The sequence below is a fragment of the Bufo bufo genome, chromosome 2, assembly GCF_905171765.1.
Source record: "Bufo bufo chromosome 2, aBufBuf1.1, whole genome shotgun sequence".
Classification (NCBI taxonomy): Eukaryota; Metazoa; Chordata; class Amphibia; order Anura; family Bufonidae; genus Bufo; species Bufo bufo.
Window position 1 is genome coordinate 22,115,602 of NC_053390.1, and position 19,125 is coordinate 22,134,726.

At 46.4% G+C, this 19,125-nt stretch overlaps 1 protein-coding gene across 2 annotated transcripts; it reads left to right on the forward strand.

Annotated features, from left to right (window-relative positions):
• The first annotated feature begins 1,419 nt into the window (after positions 1-1,419).
• On the forward strand, positions 1,420-18,666 carry LOC120991142 (gastrula zinc finger protein XlCGF26.1-like). Of its 2 annotated transcripts, none has more exons than XM_040420049.1 (2): positions 1,420-1,477; positions 16,736-18,666. In XM_040420049.1, exons 1-2 carry the CDS (start codon positions 1,444-1,446, stop codon positions 18,205-18,207), a joined length of 1,506 nt encoding a protein of 501 aa, XP_040275983.1. In that variant the 5' UTR covers positions 1,420-1,443; the 3' UTR covers positions 18,208-18,666. The 2 variants fall into 2 exon arrangements, with proteins under 2 accessions (XP_040275983.1, XP_040275982.1); XM_040420048.1 differs by lacking the exon at positions 1,420-1,477 and adding an exon at positions 9,998-10,035.
• The last annotated feature ends 459 nt before the right edge of the window (positions 18,667-19,125 follow it).

The window sequence follows — 19,125 nt, forward strand, 5'->3', positions numbered from 1 at the left end:
ATGACGGTGACGTCACCAAAGGTCCTTCACCACCGCCTCTCCTGAGCCCCGCCCCCTGCATTGATCACATGACGGTGACGTCACCCCAGGTCCTTCAGCTCTGGCAGTGCAGCAGATGCTGGGCAGGTCCTGGTCGGTAGTCAGGGCTCTTGTTCTCTCTGGTATCAGCCATTCCTCCAGCCTGCAGGTAAGATGAGCTGTGAGGAGACAGTGTGGTGGAGAGATCAGACATGTCACCTCTGGAGATTCTCCTCCATTACACACAAGGAATCCTTCTCCGCTCCTCAGCTTAGTATGATGGGGGAGTAGTAGTGGGGATAGTGGGGGTTGTCATCATTTTCTGGCCCCTGACTGTCCTGGTGAGGGGCCCCTGCCTCCAGGAGGAGAATAAATGGAGCGGGGCCCGGCCTGAGCTCAGCTCTCTCCAGTCTCTTCTCTAGGAGTTGTGGACACAGCTGAGCACAGCCCAGAGGTGGGACCTGCATCTATCAGACATTTATCTCCTATGGAGCCACCAGAAATCTCCGTGTTGGGGCCCCTGGAATCCATGTGGTGGGGGCTCTGAGAAGCGGGGCCCCTCCAGGCTCAGGAAGTGCGGTTCTGGAGGTGACATCTGGTCTTGTCCCCTGGATGATTTCCTCTCCTCTTCTCATAAAGGCGCCTGCAGTACTAGAAGCCTCCAGCTCCTCCAGTTCTCTCCTCTTCTGCTGAATGACCACCAAGGATGGACAGGAAGGAGATCAGCAGAAGAATATTAGACCTCACCTTGGAGATCATCTCCCTGATGAGCGGAGAGGTAAACTTTTCTAGATTTCTCTCCTCTTTATTGTATTCTGTAACAAGTCAGACATCGGGAAGGAGAATCCATCATAGGAAGTGATAGGAAGAGTCCAGGGTCCTGGAGAACGGCCTCCAGACCTTCCAAGTGATGAGAACCTGAAGATCAGCCCCAAATATGGTGAGTGATGTATCATGTGACCAATAGTCATGTTGTAGGACCCATGAGAAGGTAAGTAGGCACGTTGTACCCAGGAGGAGAGCACATGGCCCCTGAAGGGTTTATTCCCTAAGTGTCTCTCTCCATCCACAGGAGTACACAATAGTGAAGAAGACATCGGGGGACTGTGTGACTCCCATCATCCATCTCCAGGAGTCAGGAGGGCGGAGCAGGACCCCTCACCCCATCACAGAGCCTCCCCCTCACCCCCTGATACATGAGCAGAAGATCCTAGAACTCACCCACAAGATGATGGAGCTGCTGACTGGAGAGGTGACACTGCTGGGAATGCTGGGAAATTCTCCAGTAACAGCACTGGAGGGGTCTGGGTGATGACGGTGTCATTGTGTTGTCAGGTTCCTATAAGGTGTCAGGAGGTCACTGTCTATTTCTCCATGGAGGAGTGGGAGTATATAGAAGGACACAAGGATCTGTACAAGGAGGCCATGATGGAGGAGCACCAGCCTCTTATATCACAAGGTAAGAGCCGTCATGTGCAGTGTGTACACGTGTGTGCAGTGACATGTAATGGAGGAGCACCAGCCTCTTATATCACAAGGTAAGAGCCGTCATGTGCAGTGTGTGCAGTGACATGTAATGGAGGAGCACCAGCTTCTTATATCACAAGGTAAGACCCGTCATGTGCAGTGTGTACACGTGTGTGCAGTGACATGTAATGGAGGAGCACCAGCCTCTTATATCACAAGGTAAGAGCCGTCATGTGCAGTGTATACACGTGTGTGCAGTGACATGTAATGGAGGAGCACCAGCCTCTTATATCACAAGGTAAGAGCCGTCATGTGCAGTGTATACACGTGTGTGCAGTGACATGTAATGGAGGAGCACCAGCCTCTTATATCACAAGGTAAGACCCGTCATGTGCAGTGTATACACGTGTGTGCAGTGACATGTAATGGAGGAGCACCAGCCTCTTATATCACAAGGTAAGACCCGTCATGTGCAGTGTATACACGTGTGTGCAGTGACATGTAATGGAGGAGCACCAGCCTCTTATATCACAATGTAAGAGCCGTTATGTGCAGTGTATACACGTGTGTGCAGTGACATGTAATGGAGGAGCACCAGCCTCTTATATCACAGGGTAAGAGCCGTCATGTGCAGTGTATACACGTGTGTGCAGTGACATGTAATGGAGGAGCACCAGCCTCTTATATCACAGGGTAAGAGCCGTCATGTGCAGTGTATACACGTGTGTGCAGTGACATGTAATGGAGGAGCACCAGCCCCTTATATCACAAGGTAAGAGCCGTCATGTGCAGTGTATACACGTGTGTGCAGTGACATGTAATGGAGGAGCACCAGCCTCTAATATCACAAGGTAAGACCCGTCATGTGCAGTGTATACACGTGTGTGCAGTGACATGTAATGGAGGAGCACCAGCCTCTTATATCACAGGGTAAGAGCCGTCATGTGCAGTGTATACACGTGTGTGCAGTGACATGTAATGGAGGAGCTCCAGCCTCTTATATCACAAGGTAAGACCCATCATGTGCAGTGTATACACGTGTGCGCAGTGACATGTAATGGAGGAGCACCAGCCTCTTATATCACAAGGTAAGACTCGTCGTGTGCAGTGATATACAGATGTATTTGCCCCTTTTTATAAGGGGGAACCCTCCTTTTTGGGTTCGATGGCAGAAATCTGCAAGTCTAGAAGTTCTGTACATAGGGCACTCTGTCCTGTGCAGACTTTCCAGAATTCTGTGTGTACGGGTGGCCAAATGCCCTCTAGGTGAGAGGTGGGAAGGCTAGTGCTCCCTTCAGATTGTGGAGACCGATCACTGATATAGAGATTATCATGACATCTGATGGGCCAAGCTTGTACAGTAATAAAGGGGTTAATATCCGTTTATTGTATTCACCAGGGAAAGGCTTTGTAAAAGTTACTATAATGCCCAGGATGGCAGGTGCGGGGTGTAGAGTCTGGCAATAAGGCATATAAGGGGTTAAATTGTCATCTCTATGGGTTTGATGTGATCGGGGGATGGGGAAGATGTCTAGTGCCCTGGAGCAGGGGTACTTTAAAGTCTGGACATTTGTGGACATTTGCCCTGTTCCCCCTACTCAAAGACATCAACTTTAACATTCAACTACTTTATTTCTCTTGAAAGGGTTAACTTGCACTGTTTAATACTGTTTAACTGCATTTTATTATATGTATTTTGTGATATATATCCTGTTCATTTGCACTGTATTTGCAAGGCTCTGTGGAAAGGGTTACAGAATACTGAGAGACCTTTCAGACTTTGAATGAGAAGCTGGTAATTCTCCACAACTACCGTAAGGTTTAAAAAAGACCATGTTTTGGAGGGGAAAATCCAGATTTGTTTACCACCAAAACCAGACAACCTGACCTTGTGACTTTCTGGTTTAGCTCTGTTGTCAGGCTCGGACTGGCCCACAGGGGTATAGGGGAATTCCTCAGTGGGCCCCTGAGCAGGGTGGGCCCCTAGTCTCCCACCCCCTGCACCAGTGGCACACAACACATTACACCTTCTGCACCACATACACATTTTCCATGTACAGCTCCTCCACCAGCCGATGTTCATATAAAAAACTTGATAGATTATTTATTATATTGGAATGTATCCCCACTGTGGGCCCCCAAAATAAACTTTACTGGTGGGCCCTAGGTACCCCAGTCTGACACTGTCTGTTGTTATGTCTGAAGACTTGTTTTTGTCTGGAAAAACTGCTGTGTCATTCCCATTAGGTATCATTGAAGCTCTAACACAAGTCTATGACAGACGGGAGTTGTAGCAATATATCTGTTTGTGCTGAGTTTCTCCACTCCACCCCTCCCACTAGAAGGGTCTAGTTTAGAAAGAAATGGTATATAAGGAGAGAAGTCAGAGCGACTAGTGTGCTGCAGTTAGGGACCAGTGCTTGGAGGGGGAGACTTATGCCAGTCTGCGTGAGTAACCAGAAGAAGACGCTGGGATGGGGACGCTGAGCCACAGATCATGGGTCAACAGCCCTGTGAACAAGGAGCCACCCGGACTACTGAGCTACAGACCGTGGATCTCCAGCCTTTAGCCAGGGTACCAGCCTTCTGAGAGAGAGAGGGACAGCTAGGTCAGGCCTTTCCTCAGCATCAAACCCTTCTCCTGCCAGGGAGGAGACTGGAGAAGCCAGCCCTACGCCTCGCCTGTATTGTTTTACACCTGAATTCCTTCAGTAAAGAAACACCCTGGTTATGTCACCGCCGGCCCTGGGAGAGATCTTTCATTGTTGCTGACCGGTTTCCACCCCTTCGCAGATGCTGCTCATTATCTGTCAGGTGGCTCTTTATATGTTCCGCCTCTCACTTGCTTCCTTGTGGCTGATAGCTCTTCTGTGGAGTGCTCTGCTTGTGTGGTGGATCTCCTGTTCCAGTTACATCTCAAGCTAAGTCCTTTCCCTTTTCATGGTGTGTCTGTCCTGACTAGGCCTCAGGGAGACACTAGCTCCTTCAGTTTGGAATGAGCCGGTTGCCTCTTTCCCTGTTCCCTAAGCTGAGGGTTTGGTGCAGTGTTTCAGCAGTCTCAGGTTCCTGTGCATGTGCATTTCTACCATTGAGATTTGCACATGTTGTTAGCAGCTTAGGGAGAGTATCAGGGAATGCTAGGAGGTGACCTCTTTTTTCCCTAGGTTTGGGGCCTGGTCTATTTAGTTGTGGTTCCCTTTGGTTGTCTTTCCTTCCCCGTACTACCCGTGACATTTAAGGCCGCCGAATACCGTTACTGTTTCCCCTGCTCTGTGTTGTCATGGATCCTGTCTCTGCACTGGTGGATCGAATGCAGGGGTTGTCGCTGGAGGTAGCAGACCTCTGTGAATCTGTTGCAAGGTGTCAGGCGTCTGTCTCCGCCAGTGGGGTCCAGACCTGCTCTGAACCTAAGATCGCCCACCCGGACCGATTTGCCGGAGGAAGTGACAACTTCGTTCGGTTCAGGGAGTCTTGTAAACTTTATTTTCACTTACTTCCTCACTCCTCTGGTGACGAGAGTCAAAAGATGGGGATCGTTATTTCTTTATTGAAAGGCGACACTCAATCCTGGGCCTTTTCTTTTCCGACCGGATCCCAATCCCTCCGGTCGGTGGATGATTTTTTTGTCAGAGCTCTGGGACTTATTTATGACGACCCAGACCGAGTTTCTCTGGCTAAATCTATGTTGCTCGGCTTGCAACAGGGAAATCGTTCTGCTGAATCCTATTGCTCTGAATTCAGGAGGTGGACAACTGATTCTGAGTGGAATGACCCCGCTCTCTGGAGTCGGTTCTGTCAGGGGCTATCTGAGAGACTAAAAGATGCCCTAGCACTCCATGAAAATCCTGTTTCATTAGAAGCTGCCATGTCTCTTGTGGTACGAATTGATAGACCTCTGAGGGAAAGGTGCAAGACTCCGTTCTCTCGGGGACGTATTACCTGAAGGGAGGTCGGTCCCCTCTGACACTCGGGGTACTGAGACACCTGAGCCCATATTTGGAGATGAACCTATGCAATTGGGACGGGTCTCTCCAGACCCTGGTGATGAGAACGTCAGGGCTAAAAAGAGACTCTCTTTTTTTTGTGGTAAAGAGGGTCATTTTGTTAATGTTTGTCCCTATGTAAAATATCAAGGCGAGAATAAAAAAAAAAAAAAAAGCAGTTACCAATGAGTTTTGTTCTCTAACTCTTGGCAGAGTAGTTGGGGAATCTGAGAGCATGATCTTGTCTTTTACCGGTAGTACCCGTTTTCTCCTGCCTGCCAGGGTGGCGCTAGATTCCCAAAATATTAATGTAGAGGTATTTTTGGACAGCGGGGCAGGGGTTAACCTTGTGGATTACCAGTTTGTCCTGATGTATGGTTTTAAATCTAATGCACTGGACAAAGAGATCTCAGTGTTCGCTATTGATTCTGCCCCCCTTTCTCAAAGATCTTTGAATCACATGGTGCATGATATCCATTTAAGGGTGGGGGATTCTCATGTTGAGGGTATTTCTTGTTTTATAATGGAGGGTTTGCCTGCTCCTCCGCTGCTAGGGTGGCCATGGTTGTCCAAACATAACCCTACCATTGATTGGCAAGCGAGACAGATCAAAGGCTGGAGTGATTTCTGTATGGGCAACTGTCTCGTCACATCTCTTGCTGGGATATCCACTAAGATGTAACCCTGGTTTCTCTCAGATTTTTCTGATGTGTTCTCTCAGAGTGTGGATCAGAAGTTACCCCCTCATAGAGAATATGATTGCCCAGACAATCTTATTCCTGGAGCTAAACTGCCAAAGTCTCGGTTGTATAACCTTTCTGAACCCGAAAGAGTTGCTATGCGAAAGTATATTACTGAGAGTTTGTCAAAGGGACCCATCAGACCATCTAAGTCACCTATGGCGGCGGGGTTCTTTTTTGTAAAGAAAAAAGATGGGACATTAAGACCGTGTCTAGATTTCCGATTCTTATCCCCTTCCCCTGATCGTTGGAGCTAAGGTGTTTTCTGAATTAGACCTAAGAGGGGCATATAATCTGGTAAGAATCAGAGAGGGGGATGAATGGAAGACAGCTTTTAATACTCCTGTGGGTCATTTTGAGAACTTGGTCATGCCTTTTGGTTTGACCAATGCCCCGTCAGTATTTCAACATTTCATCGATGAAAATTTTCATAATTTGGTGGGAAGGTTTGTCGTCGTATACCTGGATGACATATTGATTTATTCGCCCGACGTGGAGAGTCATCAGGATCATTTGAGACAAGTCTTGCTGATCCTCTGGGAGAATAAGTTACAGTCAGGTCCATAAATATTGGGACATGGACACAATTCTAAAATTTTTGGCTCTATACACCACCACAATGGATTTGAAATGAAACAAACAAGACGTGCTTTACCTGCAGACTGTCAGCTTTAATTTGAGGGTATTTACATCAAAATCACATCCAAGTCCGTGCGGTCTTGGAATTGGATCTGTATCTTCGGCTTTTCACCCTCAGTCGATCGGACAAACTGAACGCACTAACCAGAATCCGGAGACGTATTTGAGGTGTTTTGTTGCTGAGAATCAGGAGAAGTGGTCCTCATTTTTGTCTTCAGTCGTCAGGAGTCCACTGATAAGTCACCATTTTTTGGTGCATATGGGTTTCACCCTCAGTTTGGTACGTTCTCTGGGAATAGTTCCTCTGGTATAACTGAAGAGGAGAGATTTGCTTCTTCCTTGTCATCTATCTGGCGGAAAATTCAAATCAATTTAAAAAAGATGGGCGATATGTATAAACGTATGGCTGACAAGAAACGTGTGTCTGGTCCGGACCTGAATGTGGGTGATTTGGTGTGGTTGTCCACTAAGAACATTAGGTTGAAGGTGCCATCCTGGAAGTTAGGTCCAAGATTTATTGGTCCATACAAGATATCTGCCGTTATTAATCCGGTTTCTTTTCTCCTTGAACTTCCGCAAGCTTGGAAGATCCATAATGTCTTCCATAAATCTTTGTTAAAGAGTTATGTGGAAGCTGTTGTACCATCTTCCTCGCCACCTCCACCTGTTTTGGTTGACGGGAATCTGGAGTTTCAAATTTCCAGAGTTGTCCTTCGGGGTTCCCTTCAATACCTCGTTCATTGGAAGGGTTATGGTCCGGGGGAGAGAATGTGGGTCCGGGCCACTGATGTGAATGCCAGTCGGCTTCTGACGGCCTTTCACATAGCCCACCCTGATAAAGTTGGTCCTGGGTGCCCGGAGGGGGGGGGGGGGAGTACTGTCACCGCCGGCCCTGGGAGAGATCTTAGAAGTTCAAATAGATGGAAGACTCAGGAGTCTATTTGACAGATCTCTCTTGTTTTCATTGTTGCTGACAGGTTTCCACCCCTTCGCAGATGCTGCTCATTGTCAGGTAGCTCTTTATATGTTCCCCCTCTCACTTGCTTCCTTGTGGCTGATAGCTCTTCTGTGGAGTGCTCTGCTTGTGTGGTGGTTCTCCTGTTCCAGTTACATCTCAAGCTAAGTCCTTTCCCTTTTCTTGGTGTGTCTGTCCTGACTAGGCCTCAGGGAGACACTAGCTCCTTCAGTTGGGAAGGAGCATGTTGCCTCTTTCCCTGTTCCCTAAGCTGAGGGTTTGGTGTAGTGTTTCAGCAGTCTCAGGTTCCTGTGCATGTGCATTTCTACCATTTGAGATTTTCACATGTTGTTAGCAGCTTAGGGAGAGTATCAGGGAATGCTAGGAGGTGACCTCTTTATTCCCTAGGTTTGGGGCCTAGTTTGTTGTTGTTTAGTTGTGGTTCTCTTTGGTTGTCTTTCCTTCCCCGTACTTCCCGTGACAGGTTACTGCAGACCCCGACTCTCTTGACTTATTTTCCATTGGGGAGCAGAAACACATGGTGACACCTTTACAGGGTCTGGGGGACCCAGCGTGGCATTAGGGCCACCACAAACCCTGCCACTGCAGATGTATGGGACGTCTGTGACTACCTGGATGTGGGGGGAGGAGATAGAGAGTTAATAGAGGTCTGGACAGGAGTGACCCCGGACTGCCACCTCCTGTTTCTGCTCACACTGAGGGGATCTTTGTAAACGTTAATTTGAATGAAGAGCAGAATTTACCAGAGACAAGTTTTATCTGGATGTTTTATAGGATTCGATAAACAATATTGTATAAAATAAAAAGTGTCAATTCACAATAAATTGCCCTCGGCTGATGTTGGCAGGGCTGGGCGAGTATCTGATGTGTATGGGGGGCTCCTGACTACACCCAAAAAAGAGAATGTGAGGGGAAATAAGGATCAGGCATATTGAATTCAGCGTGCCCATTCCTGGCAGCAGCTCACTGACCTCTCCCGATCCAGAAGACATGACACTGGAGTATTTGTATGAGGTCTTGGAGGAAGAGCTTCCAGGAGGAGAAGGGTTAATCCCACCTCTATTGAAGGTCTACGGCTGCCACACAAGTATTCTTCTCCAAGTGCGATCTGTGTGTGCAGTGGACTATGCGCCGACCGCCCCAAGTCACCAACTGAGAAACTCAGGACATGCCGGGACCATAGTCTTCTGCCTCCACACACTGCACTGCCAGGAGCTTAGATACACACTGCACTGCCAGGAGCTTAGATACACACGGAGCTCAGGGCTTTTCCCGTCAGTGCAGCTTTATGAGGGTCTGAGTTTTGCAGGATGAGTTGTACTTTTTCTCAACTTCATTATAGGAGACATGGGACTCACTGATTAACCTTTATTTTATTTTTTTGAGACGTCATGAAGAAAACCAGCAATACGACCCTTCTCCTGAATGAGCCACCAAGGATGGACAGGAAGGAGATCAGCAGAAGAATATTAGACCTCACCTTGGAGATCATCTCCCTGCTGAGCGGAGAGGTAAACTTTTCTAGATTTCTCTCCTCTTTATTGTATTCTGTAACAAGTCAGACATCGGGAAGGAGAATCCATCATAGGAAGTGATAGGAAGAGTCCAGGGTCCTGGAGAACGGCCTCCAGACCTTCCAAGTGACGGAGAACCTGAAGATCAGCCCCCAGTATGGTGAGTGATGTGTCATGTGACCAGTGACCAATAGTCATGTTGTAGGAGCCATGAGGAGGTAAGTAGGCACGTTGTACCAGGAGGAGAGGGCCGGAGGAGAGCACATGGCCCCTGAAGGGTTTATTCCCTAAGTGTCTCTCTCCATCCACAGGAGTACACAATAGTGAAGAAGACATCGGGGGACTGTGTGACTCCCATCATCCATCTCCAGGAGTCAGGAGGGTGGAGCAGGACCCCTCCCCCCATCACAGAGCCTCCCCCTCACCCCCTGATACATGAGCAGAAGATCCTAGAACTCACCCACAAGATGATGGAGCTGCTGACTGGAGAGGTGACACTGCTGGGAATGCGGGGAAATTCTCCAGTAACAGCACTGGAGGGGTCTGGGTGATGACGGTGTCATTGTGTTGTCAGGTTCCTATAAGGTGTCAGGATGTCACTGTCTATTTCTCCATGAAGGAGTGGGAGTATATAGAAGGACACAAGGACCTGTACAAGGAGGCCATGATGGAGGAGCACCAGCCTCTTATATCACAAGGTAAGACCCGTCATGTGCAGTGTATACACGTGTGTGCAGTGACATGTAATGGAGGAGCACCAGCCTCTTATATCACAAGGTAAGAGCCGTCATGTGCAGTGTATACACGTCTGTGCAGTGACATGTAATGGAGGAGCACCGGCCTCTTATATCACAAGGTAAGACCCGTCATGTGCAGTGTATACACGTGTGTGCAGTGACATGTAATGGAGGAGCACCAGCCTCTTATATCACAGGGTAAGAGCCGTCATGTGCAGTGTATACACGTGTGTGCAGTGACATGTAATGGAGGAGCACCAGCCTCTTATATCACAGGGTAAGACCCGTCATGTGCAGTGTATACACGTGTGTGCAGTGACATGTAATGGAGGAGCACCAGCCTCTTATATCACAAGGTAAGAGCCGTCATGTGCAGTGTATACACGTGTGTGCAGTGACATGTAATGGAGGAGCACCAGCCTCTTATATCACAAGGTAAGAGCCGTCATGTGCAGTGTATACACGTGTGTGCAGTGACATGTAATGGAGGAGCACCAGCCTCTTATATCACAAGGTAAGAGCCGTCATGGGCAGTGTATACACGTGTGTGCAGTGACATGTAATGGAGGAGCACCAGCCTCTTATATCACAAGGTAAGACCTGTCATGTGCAGTGTATACACGTCTGTGCAGTGACATGTAATGGAGGAGCACCAGCCTCTTATATCACAAGGTAAGAGCCGTCATGTGCAGTGTATACACGTGTGTGCAGTGACATGTAATGGAGGAGCACCAGCCTCTTATATCACAAGGTAAGAGCCGTCATGTGCAGTGTATACACGTGTGTGCAGTGACATGTAATGGAGGAGCACCAGCCTCTTATATCACAAGGTAAGAGCCGTCATGTGCAGTGTATACACGTGTGTGCAGTGACATGTAATGGAGGAGCACCAGCCTCTTATATCACAAGGTAAGAGCCGTCATGGGCAGTGTATACACGTGTGTGCAGTGACATGTAATGGAGGAGCACCAGCCTCTTATATTACAAGGTAAGAGCCGTCATGTGCAGTGTATACACGTGTGTGCAGTGACATGTAATGGAGGAGTTACACGTTAGGCTCTTTTAACATCACAATAGGGCCCTTTATTTTCCTTATACTGTAAGTCAGACATATGGATAAGGCTCTTCTCCTGCCATATGGTAAGTGGTGTCCTATTGGTATCTGTCGGGCTGGTATAGTAAACTACAAAGAAAAAGTCTTACAGGATCTTACAGCCATTGCATTTACCTCTGACTATTCAGGTTTATTTGTCAGAGATATAGAATCCTTGAAAAAGTATTCATACCCCTGAACTTTTCCACATTTAAACGTTACACCAACAAACTTAAAGGGTTATCCGAGTAATGGATAAAAAAAAACCTTATAAAACTCATCAGGACTTACATATACATTAGTTAAGCTTGATTGAAACCCCCGCACTTACACCTTTGCATAGGTCTGTTATTCATGCTTTGATTACATGCTGCAGCAAAGCTGAGGGGGCGTGTACCAACAATGTCTGAATATTTGTGGGTGTGAATAATCTGCTCCTCCCCCTGACCCTGCACTACACACATCACACGCTGCACCGCACACATCACACGCTGCAGCGCACACATCACACGCTGCAGCGCACACATCACACGCTGCAGCGCACACATCACACGCTGCAGCGCACACATCACACGCTGCAGCGCACACATCACACGCTGCAGCGCACACATCACACGCTGCAGCGCACACATCACACGCTGCAGCGCACACATCACACGCTGCAGCGCACACATCACACGCTGCAGCGCACACATCACACGCTGCACCGCACCCTTCACACGCTGCACCGCACACATCACACGCTGCACCTCCGATATCACACGCTGCACTGCACACTTCACACTCTGTACCGCACACTTCACACGCATGTATGTGCTGCAGTATATAGTGAATGCAGACAGGCTATTATAGCCAAGTGATGAAGTACAAGGACGATCCGCCATATTGGACTGGACTTTATCACTTGGCTATGATTGCTGCTGTTAGACCAGTAATGGTTCCCTGAATAAATCCCCACCTCTTAGGCCCCATTCACACCAGCGCTATTTATTTCTGTTGTTCTTCTCATCTAATGGAGCAGAACAATGAAAATAACGGAAGTGCTGGATCGGGTAAGTAAGGCCGGGTTTTTGTCATCCGATCAACATACACAACAGATGCCGTACTGTGACATCCAGCACCATGGAGTTCTAGTGTAAAAAATAAAATAATAACTTTTTTTTGAGGACTCTGCAAGATGGGGAAGCGTAGCGTACCACGTTTTTCCATCCTTCACTCAGGCTCTGATGTCTCGTGTACAGAGCCGGGCCCCCCCTTCCCTCAGGCAGGGATAAGCCTGTACATGAAACGTCCGCACAGGGAGCCTGGTGGATGACGTCGCTGGTCACAGGACCCGCATCGCTTCTGCAGAATCCCCTTTTAATGTATTTTATTTAGATTTTATGTGATAGAGAAACACAAAGTACTATTGTAGAGAAGCAGCCAAGAGGCCCATGTTCACCCTTGAGGAGCTGCAGAGATCCACAGCCAAAGTGGGAGAATCTGTCCACAGGACGACTATTTTTTTTTTTTTTAAAGGAAAGTTTATTCAAAGAAACAAAGTATGGAAGGCATACAGTACAAAAGATGCAGTAAAAAAAGAAAATCTAACAATAATGGGGAGGGGGGTAGGGAAGTGCAACCGTCTATGAGAGAATTGATCAGGGAGTCACAGGTCCCAGGCCAGTGGGAGACCCGTAACTAAGGTTCCCAAACTTTATCACATTTATCCGGGCAACCTCTGCACAATTAGGTAACTTTATACAGTGGCTGCACCACATTCACCGATGTAAGTCAGGCATTTCTAGCTGGTCTTAGGTGTTCAGGCGCCTTGTGCAAGCTAATCTTGTGGCGCCCCCCCCCCGGTTCACCTAAACATACACAAAGAGGAAAACAATCTTTGTAACAAATAGTTTTTAACACAATCTCGGGCCGGCCTGCTGTAAGAGACCGACGGCGAGCTGTGTCCAGTGGCGGATCCAGAGCCTGGTCTCGGGAGGGGCAGATTATTTTCTGTCCGCCGCCACAAAACAATGGTGCTTATAGAACAGACTACACAGTGTAGCGGTATACTGTATATTGTGTGACACAGTGTAGAGGTATACTGTATATTGTGGGGCACAGTGTAGCGGTATACTGTATATTGTGGGGCACAGTGTAGCGGTATACTGTATATTGTGGGGCACAGTGTAGAGGTATACTGTATATTGTGGGGCACAGTGTAGAGGTATACTGTATATTGTGTGGCACAGTGTAGAGGTATACTGTATATTGTGGGGCACAGTGTAGAGGTATACTGTATATTGTGGGGCACAGTGTAGAGGTATACTGTATATTGTGGGGCACAGTGTAGAGGTATACTGTATATTGTGGGGCACAGTGTAGAGGTATACTGTATATTGTGTGGCACAGTGTAGCGGTATACTGTATATTGTGGGGCACAGTGTAGAGGTATACTGTATATTGTGGGGCACAGTGTAGAGGTATACTGTATATTGTGTGGCACAGTGTAGAGGTATACTGTATATTGTGTGGCACAGTGTAGAGGTATACTGTATATTGTGTGGCACAGTGTAGAGGTATACTGTATATTGTGGGGCACAGTGTAGCGGTATACTGTATATTGTGGGGCACAGTGTAGAGGTATACTGTATATTGTGGGGCACAGTGTAGAGGTATACTGTATATTGTGGGGCACAGTGTAGAGGTATACTGTATATTGTGGGGCACAGTGTAGAGGTATACTGTATATTGTGGGGCACAGTGTAGAGGTATACTGTATATTGTGTGGCACAGTGTAGAGGTATACTGTATATTGTGTGGCACAGTGTAGAGGTATACTGTATATTGTGGGGCACAGTGTAGGCTATATATGTATAACATAAACATATTTCACATGAAAACTTACAATTACTTGGCTTGGCCCTTGGGGATCTCGGACGCCACTTCCACACTTTGGCCGGGGGCTCGGCGGAGCTGATGTGTTTTATCCTAATGAGAAAGATTTCAAAATAAGGATTTGGAGAAGGGGCAGAGGAATAGCAGAGCAGGGAGAGGATGGTGCTCCTACTAGGGGGTCATACCATAGGGGAGTAATAAAGCCCACCATAATGCCATAATGCCCCCCCAGTAGAAATAATTCTCCTTATAATGTGACAGTGCAAAAAATGCCCCCTTGTAATGCCCCCAGTTGAGCTAATGTCCCCATAGTGCCCCCATAATGTGCCAGTATAAAATACCCCTATACAGTGCCCCCATAGTGCTCCTCTCCCCCCTTCCTTCTAGTGCCCCCCATAATGTACCAGTATAAAATGCCCCAGTAGATGCCCTCAGTGTCCCCCTTAATTTGCAAGTATAAAATACCCCTTCTTAGTGCCCCCCGTAGATGACTCCATAGTACTCCTCTCCCCCCTTCCCCATAGTGCCCACCATAATGTGTCCCAGTATAAAATTCTACTGTACAGAGCTCTTATATAAAATACCCCTTCTTTGTGGCCTCAGTAGATGCCCCTATAGTGCCCCCAATAATGTGCCAGTAACAAGAGCAACCCCCCAATCATGTGCCAGTAATAACAGCCCCCCATCATGTGCCAGTAATAACAGCGCCACGCCCCCTATGTGCCAGTAATAACAGCCCCCCCAATGTGCTAGTAATAACAGCCCCCCCCATTATGTGCCAGTAATAACAGCGCCACGCCCCCTATGTGCCAGTAATAACAGCCCCCCAATGTGGCAGTAAAAGTATTGCATATATAAAAAAAAAACACTTATACTTACCTCCATGTCAGCGATGCGATGCAGGCCTTTTCCGGCCTGTGTCCTGCGCTGTACGGCTCAGGCGGCGCGATGACGTAATCGCGCCGCCTGCGCCGGCCTCTGATAGGCTGCCGGCCTAGTGCCTGCAGCCTATCGGAGGAAGAGAAAGGGACACGCCTCTCCCTCCCCTGCCTGAGCACAGCCATCTGTATCGCTGTCCTGAGGACTGCGATAAAGATGACTATGGAGATGAGCGCTTCCACAATGGAAGCGTTCATCTCCCAGTGCCCCCCCGCCGCCGCCCCCTACCGCGCCCCTGGATCCGCCAGTGGCTGTGTTGGCCGCCGGGCGCCCCTGTTGCCATGGCATCAGCTCGCACACCCCAAAGGCCGGCCCTGGCCAGGCATTTCTAGTTAGTCTCTTCGGATGCTTCCAGTTATACAGAATAACCTTCTTAGCATAGTACAGTAGTAACTTAAAGTGCATAGTGCCACAGTAGGGGGAAGATCGTCAACTAATCCAAAGGGGCAAACTTTAGGGTGTAATATGTTTGGTTTCTCCAAAGAAGTCTCCATAAACTCCAAAACCTCTCTCCAATACGCCTGCAAGACTCTAAAGTCCCAAAACATGTGCAGTATTGTACCCTCTGCCAGACGACATTTGGGGAACTCAGCTGAGGGCAACGTACCCATAATATAGAGTCTATGGGGGGTATAGTAGATCCTATATCTGAACTTAACATGCACCAGTTTATCCCTAGCACTAATCAATCGGGGGCCTGAGATGGTCAGAAGAGCTTTAGAATCATCCTCATCTTATTTGGGGATATCTTTTGTCCAGTTCTGAAGCACTTTATCTCGTATGGGCGCACACTGGAAAACTATTAGGCCTCTTTCACACGAGCGTGGCGGATTAGGTCCGGATGCGTTCAGTGAAACTCGCACCATTTTGTAAGCAAGTTCAGTCAGTTTTGTCTGCAATTGCGTTCAGTTTTTTCACGCGCGTGATAAAAAACTGAAGGTTTACAAACAACATCTCCTAGCAACCATCAGTGAAAAATGCATTGCATCTGCACTTGCTTCCGGATGTAATGTGTTTTCCCCTATAGCCCCATTCACTTCTTTGTGGCCAGGGCTGCATGAAAAACACAGAATATAAAACATGCGTTTTTCTCGCCGGATTCGTGAAAAAAAACGCTCATGTACACAGACCTATTGAAATGAATGGGTGAGCATTCATTGCTGGTGCTATGCATTCACGTCACACATTGCACTCGCGCGGAAAACTCGCTCGTGTGAAGGGCCTTAGTCGTGTCCTCCACAAATCTGACCTTTATGGGAGAGTGGCAATAAGAAAGTCATTTTTGAACGCAGCCCAAAGGAGTCCTGTTTGCAGTTTGCCACAAGCCATGTAGGGGACACAGCAAACATGTGGAAGAAGTAGGTGACTCTGGTCAGATGAGACCAAAGTTCTAAAGGCCTAAATACAAAACGCTATGTGTGGAGGAAAACTAACACTGCACACCACCCTGAACACACCATCCTCACCGAGCTGTCTTACATTTAGACCATTTTCTACACCTAAAACAGGCATAGAAAATGGTAAATGAGACAGGCTTGCCGGCCCTTCCCTGCTCACGTCACAGCCACTTTTTTAGACCTGGTATGATCGGGGAGAAGTCGCAGATTGCGACACAAAGGGCCTTGCTTTCATAAATAACCCCCTTATTTTTTGCTGGATCCAATTCTTGCATTATAGGAATGTTATAAGTTTGTCTGCTTAATGATTTAGCAAAAGAAACAACAACACAAATTCCAATTTTTATCTCTACAGCGAATTCCAGTAAACATTTTAAAGGAAACTTCATGTTACGACAAAATTATAAAGTAGAGCGTGAAGATATCATGCAGCGCTCTTCAGGAGGCAACGTTAATGTACATTCAGAACTTCCTAATACAGATCTATCACATAATCCTCCTAATCATGAGGAACCATCTCTTAACCAATCACAGATTACTAAAAGTACAGGTCAGAAAGGGGATAAAAGGTTTAATTGTAGTAAAGAGTTTACAAAGAGATCAAGTTATTCTACACACAGAAGAATTCACACAGTGGATAAGCAATATTCATGTTCACAATGTGGGAAATGTTTTACACAAAAATCAAGTCTTGTTATACATGAAAGAAGTCACACAGGGGAGAAGCCATATTCATGTTCAGAATGTGGGAAATGTTTTGCAAATAAATCCGGTTTTGTTAAACATGAGAGAATTCACACAGGAGAGAAGCCATACTCGTGTTCAGAGTGTGGGAAATGTTTTAAACAAAAATCAGAACTTGTTACACATAAGAGAAGTCACACAGGGGAGAAACCATATTCATGTACAGAATGTGGGAAATGTTTTGCACAGAAACCAAGTCTTATTTCACATAAAAGAGGTCACAGAGGAGAGAAGCCATATTCTTGTTCAGAATGTGGGAAATCTTTTCTACAGCAATCAAGTCTTTTTTCACATAAGCGAATTCACACAGGGGAGAAACCATATTTATGTACAGACTGTGGGAAATGTTTTGCACAGAAGTCAAGTCTTGTTTCACATAAGAGAACTCACACAGGAGAGAAGCCATATTCATGTTCAGAATGTGAGAAATGTTTTACACATAAATCAAGTCTAAATACACATGAGAGAATTCACAAAGGAGAGACGCCATATTCATGTTCAGAATGTGGAAAATGTTTTACACGTAAATCAAGTTTTGTTACACATGAGAGAAATCACACAGGAGAGAAGCCATATTCATGTTCAAAATGTGGGAAATGTTTTGCAAATAAATCAGATTTTGTTAAACATGAGAGAATTCACACAGGAGAGAAGCCATATTCATGTTCAGAATGTGAGAAATCTTTTACAGATAAATCAAGTCTTGCTAGACATAAGAGAATTCACACAGGTGAGATGCCATATGCATGCTTAGAATGTGGGAAATGTTTTAAACAAAAATCGGAACTTGTTTCCCATGAGATATGTCACACAGGAGAGAAGCCGTATTCATGTTCAGAATGTGGAAAGTGTTTTGCACAAAAATCAACTCTAGTTACACATAAGAGATTTCACACAGGAGAGAAGCCGTATTCATGTTTAGAATGTGGGAAGCGTTTTACAGATAAATCAAGTCTTGTTAAACATGAGAGAATGCACACAGGAGAGACTCCATATGCATGCTTAGAGTGTGGGAAATGTTTTACTACTAAAGCCAATCTTAAGAAGCATCAGGCAAGTCACAAAGGAGAGAAGCAGTTTTGATGTTTTGTAAGGAATTTAAATGATAAAACTCATTGGATCAGAAGAAACTATATAATTTTTTTGGAATATGGGAAATGCTATAACAGCAAAAAAAGAATTTTAACCTAGTTATTAACAGACTTTTATAAATAACTGGCTACATGTTAATGTGTCCCTGCAGAAAGCAATCCTCAGAATAGTTACACAACTTGCTGTCATTTAGCTGTTTTTAAAGCTGAGATCTGGCTGCAAAAAAAAAAGCAGCTGGGGCTGAGTTTACATCTACTTTCTTGCTGTATCTGTCATGGGTTCAGCAATAAAGCATCCAGTATATAATACAACTGTCTGCATCCGTTTAGAACAGAACCGGTTGTATTATATCCCAAATGAACAGGACGGGTCCTTCACTAAATCCATTCTAAGTCAATGGGCACCAGATCCGTTTTTTTCTATGTCCAAAAAAACTGATCCGTCATCATTGACTTAAAATGTGTTTCATAAAGCAAGTAAGTGCGGATGCGGTGCGATTTTCACGCACGGTTGCTAGGAGACGATCGGGATGGGGACCCGATCATTATTATTTTCCCTTATAACATGGTTATAAGGGAAAATAATAGCATTCTTTAATACAGAATTTAATTCATCAAATTTTGATAATTAACCCCATATGTACATTCCTGCGGTTTAATGGTAAACCTAGATACCGGAGCAAAGTAATATATCTGTGGTGGGAATCGCTTGTGATGCCCACATGTCTTATAGAGGACCGCTCCCTCCTCCTGACATGTCTGGTTTAATAGCTTCATGCATCCCCTAGGTAATAACAATTCTGGAGCATCTATTCTTAGGGCTCTAGGTTGTGCCATTCCTTTATTATTTCTACTAGAAGTTATGAAAGACTTGCTAGCAGTCTGCAGTAAGGGTACAGAGGGGTGGTAA

Excerpts from the sequence above, each read along its gene's own strand:
- LOC120991142 (XM_040420049.1), top strand. The coding sequence starts at position 1,444 with ATGATGGAGGAGCACCAGCCTCTTATATCACAAG. Across the intron at positions 1,478-16,735 it reads CCAGCCTCTTATATCACAAG|CGAATTCCAGTAAACATTTT; the intron begins GTAAGAGCCGTC and ends TTATCTCTACAG.